The following is a 15,609-nucleotide window of genomic DNA, read 5'->3' as shown; positions in this document are numbered from 1 at the left end:
TGGATTCATGGTGCTTTAATGAACAGAACTGCCGCACAGGCAAGTACAATTAGAAGACTGTCAAGCAGTTCACCAGCCAGTGGGTCTTTGTGAGCTACAAAATTTTAGTTGCTTTGATTGCATGCTGATTTGCTTTCTGGAATTTGACAGAGTGGAGTGGAAAATCTCAGCTGTTTCCTAGAGTTGTTCTTTTATCTTGCACAAAATAATGCTAATTGATACCGTTTTAAAACAATATTTTTCAAGAAGCCCAAGGATTAAAAAATAATAATACACTAACATATATTAACTTTTATTATGTAACAGCAACATAATAAATAAATTTATGAATTCATATGGCCTTTACAAAAAGACAGAAAAGATATTGCACCAAGTTCAGGTACCGGCTATTTGGATTGAATATTTGCTAAACAAATGAGGCTCAGTGCAGTCAAAGCTAAGCACAGTTAAGACCTATTGATGTTAGTGGAAGAATTAACTGCACACTTTAACCTCCCCCATTGAGATCAATAGGACTGCAATTCTATATACACTAACCTGGGAGTAAGTCCCATTGTACTCAGTGGGACTAACTTCCAGGTACATGTGCCTGGGACTGAGCTGTAAAAATGCTTAACTTTGCCTGGACAATGCCCACAATATCTATCATCATATATACATTTGCGGAGTTAAGGCAAAACCAGATGATACCTCAAAATACAACAGAAGGCTTGAGAAACAGACATAATTAAAAACAAGAGGGGAGCATTTCCATCTCCGACTAATGAATTAGCTGTGTCTAAGGAACAAATCCCTTCGGTTTTTTAATAAAGTGGTTATTATCAATCATGTTAATTAAAGGTGAAGAACAAGTGTAATTTTCCTATAGAGCAAAGCTGTTTTGCAGAGCTTTGCCAAAATGATCCCATTTAACCCTGGTAAGCATTTTTTTGTTAGCCTGATAATCTCTTCCCGTTACTAGAAAATACTTTCTGCAGAATATAAACTCCATCCATGTGCAAATAACATCCAACTGTGACCTACAGACTTTCAGTCGGGTGGTCCTCTTTGAGATACATTATCTGAAGGAAAACATCTAAGTGAATCATCCAACACACTGTACAAAGAGGAGTAATGAAGTCAATCACTTATCAATAACCATTATCTATTCCTTCCCAACTGAACAGGATGGATTTATGTTAATTTTTAGAGCGAGGGGAACAAAGACATGATATAACTAATATATCAATGAACGGTTCTTTGGCAGCTATGTATTAATCTTGATTGAAGACTGAACTCAAAGATTCTTAAATTATAGACCTGGTTGCCAGTCTTTTAAAAATATAATTGGGGGAAGGGGGAGAGACAACAATAATGATCCACTTCTCCCACAAATCCCATATGTCCAGTAAAGGAACTCTGAATAAATCTTGCAGGCAGCTTTTTTCGGCAACATCAAGCATAGATATTTACTGTCTGCTTTAGGTCGTAATCCAAATGCACCGTATTTTAAACACACAAAATTCGGTGAAATCTCAAAGGAGTTCAGAAAGGGTCAAATGCCATAAATAGAATCCATATTCACCCATGAGAAACCAAGAAAGAAAACATCAATCCAAAGGATGAGAAGATGATCTTCGGAGAACAGAAGCAATGACTGGTCCACACCTGGGTAAATGTCATGGAGAAATCGACCTTACAGGGGAAAGACCAGGAAGCCAGAAAATGTAGAATACTGCCATCCACCAACCAGATTACCTTTCTCCAGTTTCAGGTAAACCTTGTCTTCCTTGTCTAGATAAAGTAGGACTCCATTTGTAGCAGCTTCACGGGTGACATCCTTGTCCCCAGCAAAAGCTGAAATGACCGGTTTTCCATTGAGCATCAAGTTAACCTACAAGAGAGAGAAAAATCGCTGAAAAAAGTTCAAGGTAACAGGGAAACCCATCTATCATTAGCAAATTCTATGCAAAGGATCGTTAGAAGCCACAAATACCTGGAGTCCACAGACTGCTGTTCTTGAAACATCCTTTCGGGAAACAGCAGTTACAAATACTTAAGGTATTCCATATGTGGAAGGGGAGGGACAGGGCAAAATGTGTTGGTGAGTATGGCTCTATAGCAGGCTCACTGTAGGAATAAAAATGCAAGAAGAGTCCTGCTGAATTAGGTCAAAGGCTCATCTAGTCCAGCATCTTTTTCTCACACTGGTCTACCAGATGCCCATCAGAAGCCTGCAAATCAGACCACAGTATAGCACTTTCCCCACGTTTGATTTCCCTCCTGACACCAATCCCTTTGTAAACGGTTTTGCATCTTTTCAAAATGGTGTGCAAAAGCTGCTGACCAGGTAGACCTCGTATTGTGGAGGCCAAAATGTTCACCAAAGTCACCCACCTTTGCGGATTAACCAGAGAGAGAACAATGTCAGCCCAGTGATGGCTCACTGTTATAAGCAGGCAATTGTGTACAGATATCTAAGCACATCAAAATGACCGGGTGCCAATGAAAAAGCCATAAGGGAAAAAAATGCACACATACCCCCAAACACCCAAAATATGTTAAAAGATATAGGTGTTTATAAGCTAGTGCTAGAATCCTAAAAACCCAAATGGCAAAAGTAGAGTCTCTGATACTAGGGCGTCATCTGCACTATAAATTTAAAGTATATTGTACCATTATAAACATTCATAAAGGTAAAGGTAAAGGGACCCCTGACCATTAGGTCCAGTCGTGGCCGACTCTGGGGTTGTGGCGCTCATCTCGCTTTATTGGCAGAGGGAGCTGGCAGACAGCTTCCGGGTCATGTGGCCAGCATGACTAAGCTGCTTCTGGCGAACCAGAGCAGCGCACGGAAACGCCGTTTACCTTCCCGACGGAGCGGTACCTATTTATCTACTTGCACTTTGACCTGCTTTCAAACTGCTAGGTTGGCAGGAGCAGGGACCAAGCAACGGGAGCTACCACGTCGCAGGGATTCGAACCACCAACCTTCTGATAGGCAAGTCTTAGGCTCTGTGGTTTAACCCACAGTGCCACCCGCGTCCCCATAAACATTCATAGCTTTTCCAAAAAAACTGCAGCTGTTTGGAGACACCTGTTGCTCTCACAGAATTGCCATTCTCAGAACTCCCAAGGAAGAGGGGTTGATTATTAAACCGCTGTGCTGATTCTAGCTCTGAGAGGGGAATTGGGGTCTCCTAACAATTCTCAGCACCCTTAACAAACTACAGTTCTTTTTATTTTAGAAGGGAAGCCAAAAGCGATATGAAAATGCTTTAAATGCATTGTGTGAATGGGCCCTAAAAGAGAATATAGTAAATGAGAAACCTGGTGGGTCATTGAAATAAAGTAAGGTACATGTACACACTATGTTATTCTGGAGGTGAGAGCAAAGTGTTCAAAACATTTATAATTATGATTATGATTATAATTATGATTATTAATTTACACCCCACCCATCTGACTGGGTTTCCCCAGCCAGTCTGGGAAGCTTGCAGCATAATAAAAGCACAGCAAAAATGTCAGAAATTAAAAACTTCCTGATTAGAAATCTTCAGTGAAACAAGCATATCTACAGAATCATGAGGGTAGGAATGACCCCAGGTGCCAAGGTAAGTTAGTGCTGGAGCATACAATCAAGTTACTCTAACCAAAACTCTAATAAGGATCTTGGGATATAGAATGAAATCAAAAGCATAAGGTTGGCACAATAGCTCAGCAGTGCATCACCTGATTTATATGAAGAAGATCTCAAGTTCAGCTCCTAGCATATCTTGTTCTTACTTAAGGACTCTTATAATTCCAGATGGTTCTAACTCTTACATAGCAAAATCAGATCTATTGGCATTGACTTGGAACTCTTGTATAATTCAAGTGAGCCATATATTTATCGCAATATTCAAACCAGATTAAAGGACATTGAAAAATAAAACACTGAGTCAGCTGTAAATAAAATGTGCTCCCCCAGGTTCTATGGTTTAAATATGACAGATAACAGGGTCACTTATATCTCGAAATTAATAATTCCAGTCCAACGACTGAACGTTTCCCCCTCAGCTTTTGTCAAGGGCAGATATTCAAACATCCCCAGAAAAGATAGACGTTGCGGGTGTTCTTTGAACATGCTGGACATTGTAGAACATATTCTTTTCTACTGTCCATTGTACAACCAGCTATGCAAACACATGCTATCCCTTTTTGGGGTAGTCTAACATCACGGCACAATGAAAATATAAGATTCTATCTGTCTGACAGTAACCTGGAAGTAACTACCAGGGTGGGTGAGTTTTTGTCAATGGTATCTTCTTAGAGTGGTGAATGGCACTATTTAGCAGGAAGAAATTCCAATGAAAATCCTCATTAGTACATATTTTACATGGCTGTTTATTTGTATATATTTTAAAATTTCATATATGGATGTTTTATGATGGCCTATTCTTGCAATGCCTAATAAAGGTTTGGCAAAGTAAGTAAGTAGGCATATCTTCTTAGCAGGATCAGGCAGTGGGAAAGACCTCTGATTGAGATTTTTGGGCAGGGATGGCTAATGTGGTGCCATTTAGATATAATTAGACTACAACTCTCATCAGACCCAGCCAATGTGTTAGGAGTCCCAGTCCATTGACATCTGGAGCACACAGTATTGCTTAACTCTGCCTTAGAAAGCTATCCCTACTCAATAATAGTGATTTAGATCAGGGTAGCTAATATGGTGTCCTCCAGATATTGATGGACTACAACTCCCATCATCCTTTGCTGGTTGGGACTTATGGGAGCTTGAGTCCAATAACATACAAAGTTATTGGCTATCCCTTATATGAGTGGACCAATGGCTTGGCCTGATATAAGGATGCTTCCTCTGTTCTTCAACTGTGGGGAAGGGCAAAGTAGAAAATGTACTAACAAGTGATTATTTCAATTACTCTCAGATTGACTGGCTAATTGTAAATTTGTGTCACAGCAAGCTGGCAAATAAATAGGCTTAAACATTCTTAGCTCTAAATTGGACAGTGCCCAAGAGTTTTAGCTATAATGAATGAGTGTGCCTTTACCAACACTGAGTCATGGAGCCAGCAACAAAGGAAATGACACTTGATTTAATCCTAAATTATTCCCAGAGCAGTACAAGAAGCTATAAACACTGTTGAACTTCCTGGAAACAGTGAATACAGCACTACCAAGTTCACCATATTATATGACTGGAAAATTGCCCAGAAAATCCAACAGAGTCATATTTCATTCCAAAAGGGGGCTTTTATTGTCAAAAGTGAGAAGATTAGCTAGGAGGAAACTGAAAGGTAATGTCAGAAGGGTAAAATCTCTCAAGGGAGCATGGGTACTATTTTAATGCAGTATAACAGAAGTTCAAATAAAATGTATAGCACGGCTTCAAAAACAATCCTAAAAAGGATACTTTTGTGAATTACATTGAAAAGGCACAAAAATTAGCTGTAAGTTTTAAAAGGTGAGAAAGCTCACATTACAAAATGGAAGGCTGATGAAAATGAGAAAATTCAGGCAAATTGAATGTAAACCTACAGTAAGACAAAGCCAGAAGAAAATTGGGGGTTAAATGCCAAAAATATATAGAAATAATAATAAGAAGAAGATTAAAAGAATTTAAATACAACAGAAGCAGGAAACCAGCAAGATTTCCTGCAGGATAAAGTTAGCATAACTTGTTAGCAGGGTAAAATTAGCAATAGTTAAAAGAAGCATTTAATTTCAGTGAAGATGCACAAATTCTTTGCATCAACCTTCACTGCAGATGTTGGCCAGATGAACTCACCTGTACAGGTGGAAATGTTTGTGAAAGCTTTTAGCTCAGCACTAACCTGAACTGACAGGAGCTGATAATATAAGGTGTCAAAAGAAGGTTTACAATTAATTGAATTAAAACACACACACACACACACACACACACACACACACACAAACCCACCCATAGGGCTAGGTGGCACTCAGCCAAGATTTCTTAAAGAACTCAGATGTAACAACATTTTCTCATAAGGCAGTTGCTACAACCCATTGATCATTTTGGTTGCCACTTTTTGAAACTTTTTTCCAGCTGGAAAAGAGTCAAAGTGGTTGAAAATAAGTGCAGCGTATAAAAATAAATTAAAACCAGAGCAAATTTAAACGCTAACCATTCAAAATACATAAAAAGCCCAAATTAGTACAGGCCAAATCCTACCCACCACACCAAAAATAAGCACACTGTAGGAGACAACATTGATTAACTGACCACCTGGGTAGACAGAAAAGTCTTAGCTGGGTATCTAAAAGTTGGCAGAGGTGGCATCTGGAAGCAATTGGCAACTAGTATAGACTGTGTTGACCTCTAAGTAACCTAGGGTCACAACACTGGGACAGTGAAGGAAGAGTACGCAAAGCATCGTTGTCAGTGAGCACTGAGATGCACTAAGAAGGGTGTGAGGATCCTTGAAGTTTGCTACCCAGGACTGTAGTTCTTTGAGGGCAGAGAGCATGACTTCTCTGGGGCACACCTGCATCATTTACTCAGGCCTTCAGACCTGGGAGGTTATGACTCAAGCCCTCAGCACCGAAAAGGTGTGGCTGAGAGGACAGGGACAAGCAGTGCTCTGTGTATGTTCCTAAAATAATAATAATAATTTATTGTTTATACCCCGCCCATCTGGCTGAGTTTCCCCAGCCACTCTGGGTGGCTTTCAATCAAGTGTTAAAAACAATATTAAATATAATTAAATATTAAAAACTTCCCTAAACAGGGCTGCCTTCAGATGTCTCTTAAAGATAAGATAGCTGCTTATTTCCTTCACATCTGAAGGGAGGGCGCTCCACAGGGTGGGCGCCACTACCGAGAAGGCCCTCTGTCTGGTTCCCTGTAACTTCACTTCTAGCAACTGCCAGAAGGCCCTCGGCCCTGGATCTCAGTGTCCGGGCTGAATGATGGGGGTGGAGACGCTCCTTCAGGTATACAGGACTGAGGCCGTTTAGGGCTTTAAAGGTCAGCACCAACACTTTGAATTGTGTTCGGAAATGTACTGGGAGCCAATGCAGATCTCTCAGGACCGGTGTTATGTGGTCCCGGCGGCCACTACCAGTCTAGCTGCCGCATTCTGGGTTAATTGCAGTTTCTGGGTCACCTTCAAAGGTAGCCCCACTTAGAGTGCATTTCAGTAGTCCAGGGTGCATGTGAGAACTGCAGGCTTGAGTGGAAACCATTGCTTAATGGCACAATGTGCTTCATGTGTGTTAACTGACTGAAGGTGTGGCAGGAAGGTCTTTGCTAAAGTGTTGTGATCACAGAACCTGGCGATAAACCAATGTTGTGCCCTCCAGAAGGTTGTGGGCTCCCATCATTGTAAACCATCAGCCTTCTTTCCTGGGGCTGATGGGAGTTGTAATTCAGCGACTTCGGGAGCTCACCCTGGCCTATGTGATGTGTAGGAAAGACAAGGAATAACAATCAAATAAAATAGGACAACGCCCTAGCCAATCAGGGCTGTAAACAGCAGCAAGGAGGCATTTTACTCCTGCTCCAGAGGGTAGGACCTGAAGCAATAGCAGGAGATTGCAGGAGAGAACAAGAGATTCCCACTAAACACCAGGAAGAACTTTCTGATGGTGAGAGCTGTTCAACAGTGAAATGGACTCCATCAGAAGGTGGTGGGCTCTCCTTCCTTGAAGAAGAAGAAGAAGAAGAAGAAGAAGAAGAAGAAGAAGAAGAAGAGGAGGAGGAGGAGGAGGAGGAGGAGGAGGAGGAGGAGGAGGAGGAGGAGGAGGAGGAGGAGGAGGAGTTTGGATTTGATATCCCGCCTTTCACTCCCTTTCAGGAGTCTCAAAGCGGCTAACATTCTCCTTTCCCTTCCTCCCCCACAACAAACACTCTGTGAGGTGAGTGGGGCTGAGAGACTTCAGAGAAGTGTGACTGGCCCAAGGTCACCCAGCAGCTGCATGTGGAGGAGCGGAGACGCGAACCCAGTTCCCCAGATTACGAGACTACCGCTCTTAACCACTACACCACACTGGCTCTCTTGGGGGTTTTAAAGCAGTGGTTGGAGGGCCATCTGTCACGGATGCTTTAGCTGAGATTCCTGCATTGCAGGGGGTTGGACTAGATGACCCCAGGTTCCCTTCTAACTATACAATTCTATGATTTCATGAGTCACTGCCATACCATTCTAGCAACTGACGTGTTCCCTCCATATTTAAACATTACTGGAGCAGCAGGAGACTAGATGATGTGGAAATAGATCACACACTGCAGTGGCAATATATTCAGTGAGCCAGAGATAGGCTTGGCAAGAGCAGAAGAAAATACACTGCACGTGACCATTCATTTTCGCAGAGACATCTCCACATTCTTATCTTAAGCAATCTTGCTCTTTTCTCCAAATGAGGCAATTGCCTGAATATAGCAAGGGCACGAGGTCTTCCCATAGCTGGTATTTATGATGCTTTTGAGCATGATTTCAGTGTGCACATTACATAGTCTGGAAAGGCACCAAAGGAGAAGTGCAAAGGGGCTTTTAATCTTGCACCAAAGAACACAATGACATTTCAGCAACCCGGGCAGCTGGGATTTTCTTTTAGCATATCACCCATCACTTGGAATACCAGCAAAGCTTCGTAATCATCCTTGATAGCTATGGGTCAAAACAAAGCAAATGCACAAGCAGCTGCCTGGTCTCATCCTGTGCTCTCTGTAGTCATATACTCAAAGGTATATGACACCACCCATGTTTTGAGAGGTTTGCCTGAAATGGAGCTTAAAATCCTATTAAAATAAAAGGACATTTTAAGAACATAGGCATGGGGCTTTCTCCACTTACAATTTACAGTGGTGTAGTTGCTGTCTGATCTGATTTTTTTAAATTTTGCAGCTGATTCGTAGCACCTTTGGTCACATGTTGCTGTTGGCAGTGAGTGGGTGTGAGGTCTCCCTTTCTATTCTGCAAGCAGGTTGTATCCAAACTGAGAAAAGCTCCATGGCTATAGCCATGCCCCTTGCATTCCTCCAACCAGTCAATGTTGGCATTATGAGCATGTGCCTTTTTGCAGCACACACATACACACACACACACCTTTAATGCCCAGAATTCTGGAATTCCAATCTTGAGGGAGTATAGGCGATTCAAATGGAAACTATATAGGCTGGATCTAGACACATAGAAGAAGCATTTCAGTTTAAATTGTTGCAAATTTAAACAGGGAAAACAGGTAGCGAAAAATGGGACTCCATGTCGCCATCTGGTGGCGCAATATTATATCGCACATACAACGCATATAAATCGCTTTTTTATTTACCAGTCTAGCTGAGTCATATATGCTCAGGTTTGTGCTACACCAAACCTGGTTGCCATGATGACATTTTGTCTGCAGCCAATGATGGCTGTTCATGGGCAGTGCCTTGACTCAGCAGCAGCAGCATCTCAATCTGCTGAGATGTTTCAATCTCCTCTGAACTGAGCTTGCAAATGGGAAGGCCAGAGGGTAGTGGCACAAAGCAGATGTCTCACAAGCCATGCCCATCAGCCCCAACCCCCTCCACTCAGAAAGCAGGATACATTCTGGATTTTTTTTTATTTTTGCAGAGAGGAAAAATCTGCTTTTTAAAAAGTAAAATGTGAGGAATTCAATGTCACACTAAGGCAATCGTTCCATCAGGGGAAGCATTTCAGCTTACTTGAGAGTAGGACCACTCTCCTCCCCCTACATACTGTTCTGGAGGTTCTACATGGGAGGAGGATAGTGGGGGGGGGGGGAGAGAGAGAGAGAGAGAGAGAGAGAGAGAGAGAGAGAGAGAGAGAGAGAGAGACCCAGCAGCTATACTACTATAAATGGTAGGCATGGGAAGACAATAAGATGAACTGCTGGGTGAGTCCAAAGGCTCATCTAGCCTAATATCCTCTTTTCATCAGTGTGGTCCGCCAGATGCATGCAGACATTCTGTGCAAGCAGTGCCTGTTATCAGTGTCTCATATTCAGAAGTACAAGTGGCATAGGCAACAAAACGTTGCAGCATGGACTGCTGCTGATAAGGATTCCAGCCACTCCACTCCATTCCACTCCCCGTATTTTCTGTCCCCCTCCACAACAAAAAACAACAAACATGAATCAAAATTCCATGGCCACTGAGCATGCTCAGTTCTTGCTGGTCTGTTTTTCTTTGGAAGGGTCCCCCATTTAAGGCTATTATTATGAAAGACTAGAACATGAGCAGAGGGGGCATGTTCACCACCACTCACACTAGTCAACCTTTGGTGCTGACAATGCTCCACAACCCAAGGGTACAATGAGGTGAGTGATAAACCGGCCCCTTCACCCTCCAGGGGTCTCAGGGTGTTGCTGCCACGGCTAAAAATTGGCTGCTGTTTCTTTAATGCTAAAAGAACTAAGTCAGCATGAGTCAACGGCCTATAATGACTCATGCAATCTTTCACCAAATTGTACCTGTATATATAGAGTGGTCGGTGTTAGTGTTGGGTGTGGGTTGGTTGGATGGTAAAAAGCTGGTTGTGTTTGGTGTGTGTAAAAAAGGCTGTCGGTTGTGGTTGGAGAAGAAGACTTTTAAAGAATAAAAGTAGCAATACTCTGCAAGAACACTCTTCTCAAAGTCTCTTTTGTGCCAACTAAGATCTGAAGACTAGGCAAAGGAGTAAAAAGGAGGTCAAAACCTTTTCTTTTTCAAACACAAACAGGTTATGGGCCCAGTGTTTCTGAGCGTGTGCAGAGTGCAAAACGACTGACAGTATCTCAGCAGGGAGCTGGTGAGTCCTGATGGTGCAGCTGACCATATCTGAATCTGTGCCTACACCCCATGCTAGCATAACCCAACAAATACTTAATTCACAAAGCCATCCCAACTGGCTCGCCAAAGTGGAAATGCCCCCAAGCCAACTGGATACAGCCCAAGCAACCCATGGCACATGCATCGATCAGTCAGACTAATAATCCAGCTTCTTAATATTTGCCAGTTTGGAGTAGGTAAAAAAAAAGGTACATTCGAGGCACATTGCTGGAAACTTTATTTTATATCCTATTCAGACGTGTCATTAAGTAATCCATGTTCATTTTAAAGGTTTAACGGATTCTTTCTGTGTTTTACTGAAAACTATCTAGCATATGCTGGGGGGTTTTAAACAGCTTTGTGGATTTTAGATGGGGGGGTTAATCCATCATTGTATTATGAACATTGCTTTGAGAGTTTGGGATCAGGTGGCCTATACATCTTTCTAAATCAGCAAATACAAATTAGTTAATGTGGTTGTAGCCAAAATAAAAACCCCTACAGAGTCCCTTGGAATGATTGATTATTCCCACATGATACCAGGCCCTAGTGGAAAGGGGTTTCCCACAGGAAACCAAGAGAAGGTGGGACTGGTTTCTAAGGCTGGCTAGGTGACTGAGGCCAGCATCACCCCAACATCAGACAGCTAAAGTGAGGAGACCTTCCTTCCCCTACTTTCCTGATGTTCCACCAATCTCCTACCATAGGCTTGCCGCTAGGATTCTTCCTCTCAGGCCTTGACTTCAATATCTGTTTCTGGTTGTATTCTCACTTGCTCAAAATGTGAGGGATCCCCATTCCAAAATGCTCTTCTCCTCTCACCTTTCTTTGGATGCTGCTTTAGAAGGCACTTGTTAGGATGTTAGACTAGGACCTCGGGGGTAAAGGTAAAGGACCACTGACAGTTAAATCCAGTCACGAACAACTCTGGGGTTGCGGCACTCATCTTACTTTACTGGCCGAGGAAGTCAGCATTTGTCTGCAGACAGTTTTTCTGGGTCATATGGACAGCATGACTAAGCTGCTTCTGACGAAACCAGAGCAGCGCACAGATACGCCGTTTACCTTCCTGCCGGAGTGGTATCTATTTCTCTACTTGCACTTTGACATGCTTTTGAACTGCTAGGTTGGCAGGAGCTGGGACCAAGCAACAGGAGCTCACCCCATTGCGGGGATTCAAACCGCTGACCTTCCAATCGGCAAACCCCAGGCTCTGTGGTTTAGACCACAGCACCACCTGCCTCCTGGTAGGACCTCAGGGGACCAGGGTTCAAATCCCCACTTGGACATAAATCTCAGTGGGTGACACTGGGTCAGTCACTGCCTCCTAGCCTAGCCCTACCACACAGGTTGTTGTGAGGATTAAACAAAGAGGAGGATTGCACCCTGAGCTCCTTGGAGGAAAAGGTGGGCTATAAATGCAAAATAATAATAAAATATCTCTCTTCCCCCAAACTGCTCTCTCTGAAAATGGGGTGGAATGCATTTCCACAATCCATCTCTTTCTCACTCTCTTCATTCTCCCAGGTTTCCTCCTCCTAATGCCTCATCAGAGCCAGTGTGGTGCAGTGGTTAAGAGTGGTGGACTCGTAATCTGGTGAACCGGGTTCGCTTCCCCGCTCCTCCACATGCAGCTGCTGGGTGACCTTGGGCTAGTCACACTTCTCTGAAGTCTCTCAGCCTCACTCACCTCACAGAGTGTTTGTTGTGGGGGAGGAAGGGAAAAGAGGTTGTTAGCTGCTTTGAGACTCCTTGGGGTAGTGATAAAGCGGGATATCAAATCCAAACTCTTCTTCTTCATCAAGTCCATACATCCCTCTCTACATTCCTGCATAATCTCTGCACCCTGAGGGGGAAAGTGTGATCGCCAGCCTGACCTGATTTACTGCTGGCGAGCCCTTCTGCAAAGACATATATAGGCAGAGCAGCACAGTTCTGCTCACACAAGTAAGAGGGGAAAGGGAAGTGGCTTTCATGAATCCCATTCTCCCTCTGCAGGTAAAATGTAAATGACCCCCTGGACTGTTAAGAAAAGACGACTATGGTGTTGCAGCACACATCTCGCTTTCAGGCTGAGGGAGCCGGTGTTTGTCCACAGACAGCTTTCTTGGTCATGTGGCCAGCATGACTAAGCTGCTTCTGGCGTAACAGAACCCCATGACAGAAGCCAGAGCGCACAGAAATGCTGTTTACCTTCCTGCCGCAGCAGTACCTATTTATGATGTTATAGGCGAAGGGGATCGAGATACGGATATGCTAATACCCCTTCCAATCTGCGCCCCATCCCGAGAGACGAGGGTAGGGTGAGCAAGGATTACTCACCTCCTTCACTGGTGTTGTGCAATACCAGGTCTATAGGCAACAAAACCGCTACCCTACGAGATTTCTTTACCTCGCAGGGGGTCGACCTGGTTTGTGTGACGGAGACCTGGGTGCGCGAAGGGGTAACTGTTAACTTACGAGAGATGGCGCCCCCGGGTTTCTCCGTCCTCCACCAGTCACGGACTGTGGGCCGGGGGGGAGGGGTGGCAGTATTAATCCGGGAAGATTGTTCCTTCAGGGCTCTACCATCGCCATCGATCCCCGGCATTGAATGTGTTGGCCTAGTGTGGGGCTCCGAGGAGAGCTTGGCTGTCTGGCTGGTGTACCGGCCACCTAGCGCACCAGCAGCCACCCTGTCAGGCCTGCTGGAGGCGGTGGCCGGCTGGGCCTTGGAGTTCCCTAACCTATTGGTATTGGGAGACTTCAACTTCCACGCTGATGCCACTCCCTCCTCACAGGCTCTGGACCTGGTGTCTTCCATGGCGACACTAGGGCTCTCCCAGTTTGTTTCGGGCCCCACACATCAAGCAGGCCACACGCTGGATTTGATCTTTGGCGCCGGTATAGATGTGATCATGTTTCCTTCGATGAAGGTGCCATGGTCTGATCACTACGCTCTGAAAGCCAGGATTGACTTTCCACCCCCACCCTGCTTAGGTGGCGAGCCGATTTGGGCTCGCCCGCAGAGGCTGATGGACCCTGATAGATTCCGTCAAGCCTTGCGGGACCTTGCTCCCCCTGGCGACTCATTGACTGAGCTTGTTGAGGGCTAGAATACCCAGCTCCTGGCAGCCATCGATGAAATCGCACCTAAGCGCTCTCTGCGACCCCGCAGAAACCGGGCTCCCTGGTTTACCAAGGAGCTTCGGAAAATGAAGCGGGACCTCAGACGGCTAGAGCGAGTATGGCGGGGTGCCCGTGACGGAGCCTCAAGAACATCTTATAGGGTTTTTATGAAAACCTATGAGATGGCAGTGAAGGCCGCTAAGAAGTCTTACTTCTCGGCCTCCATTGCATCCGCTAGCTCTCGCCCGGTGCAATTATTTAGTATAATTCGGTCTTTAATGTCCCTTGAAGGACAGCCAAATCTAAATAACAATCTGACACACAGCTGTGAGGCATTTGCGAGCTTTTTTGCGGAGAAGGTCCTGTTGCTCCGCCATGACCTCCCTGCCAATTTGGATACAATAAAGGAACTGGAGGCCCCTCGACTGTCCTCGGGTCCAGTATTGGACCACTTTGACCGGATATCTCCAGCCGATGTGGACAGATTCCTCCAAGCTGGAAAGCCCACCACCTGTCCTCTTGACCCGTGCCCGTCATGGCTGATTAGAGCGTGTCCAGACGAGGTGCGGGGCCCCCTGGGGAATATCATCAATTTGTCCCTTGGCACCGGGATATTCCCAGGGGAACTGAAGGAGGCGGTGGTGCGTCCGCTCTTAAAGAAAACATCATTAGATCCCTCAGATCTATCCAATTACCGCCCGGTTTCGAATCTTCCATTCCTGGGTAAGGTGATTGAGAGAGCGGTTGCTGAACAGCTTGGTAGGTTTCTGGATGAAACATCGGCTCTGGATCCATTCCAGTCCGGCTTCCGCGCTGGGCATGGGACCGAGACGGCTCTGGTCGCCCTAACAGATGATCTCTGCAGGCAGCTGGATCGAGGCGGGTCGGGACTGCTGATTCTTCTAGATCTGTCAGCAGCCTTTGACATGGTCGATCACGAACTCCTGGACCACCGCCTTGCCGACGTGGGGATTCAGGGCACAGTCCTTCAATGGCTGCGCTCGTTTCTCTCTGGTCGGGGACAGAGGGTGGCGCTTGGGGGGGAATTGTCATCGCGCCACTCCTTGGTGTGTGGAGTGCCTCAGGGTGCGATTCTCTCCCCGATGCTTTTTAACATCTTTATGCGCCCCCTCGCCCAGCTTGTCCGGAGTTTTGGGCTGGGTTGCCATCAGTATGCTGATGACACCCAACTCTATCTGTTGATGGATGGCCATCCTGACTCGGCCCCAGACACACTGACCAGATGTCTGGAAGCTGTGGCTGGATGGTTACGTGGGAGCCGGTTGAAGTTAAATCCTTCGAAGACAGAGGTCCTCTGGCTGGGGCGGGACGATATGGGATCGAGGGGGCAACTCCCATCTCTTGCGGGGGTGCAATTAGTGCCAGCACCGTCCGTTAAGAGTTTGGGTGTAATCTTCGATACCTCCCTCTCTATGGAGGCGCAGATTACAGCTATAACAAAGGCGGCATTTTTTCATCTCCGCCAAGCTAAGCAGTTGGCCCCTTATCTCTCTCGCCCTGACCTAGCCACTGTGATCCATGCGACGGTCACCTCCAGACTGGATTATTGTAACTCGCTCTACGTGGGGCTGCCCTTGAGACTGACCCAGAAACTCCAGCGGGTGCAGAATGCCGCGGCGAGACTCCTTATGGGGTCTTCGCTGCGAGATCACATTCATCCGGTACTATACCAGCTGCACTGGCTCCCGGTGGAGTACAGGATCAGGTTTAAGGTGCTGGTTTTA

The 15,609-nt window shown here is 45.2% G+C and overlaps 1 protein-coding gene across 1 annotated transcript in view; it reads right to left on the bottom strand.

The window, feature by feature from the left end:
* Positions 1-263: 263 nt before the first annotated feature.
* CBLN4 (cerebellin 4 precursor) overlaps positions 264-15,609 on the bottom strand; it is a 29,444-nt gene continuing 14,098 nt past the window's right edge. The window contains exon 3 of the mRNA XM_081196758.1: positions 264-1,873. Within this exon, the coding sequence (XP_081052884.1) occupies positions 1,676-1,873 (198 nt within the window). The 3' untranslated portion in view covers positions 264-1,675. The remainder of the gene's footprint in view (positions 1,874-15,609) is intronic.

Source organism: Podarcis bocagei (genome assembly GCF_964188305.1).
Source record: "Podarcis bocagei genome assembly, chromosome: 5".
NCBI classification, from domain to species: Eukaryota; Metazoa; Chordata; class Lepidosauria; order Squamata; family Lacertidae; genus Podarcis; species Podarcis bocagei.
This window is presented reverse-complemented; position numbering and strand designations above follow the sequence as displayed.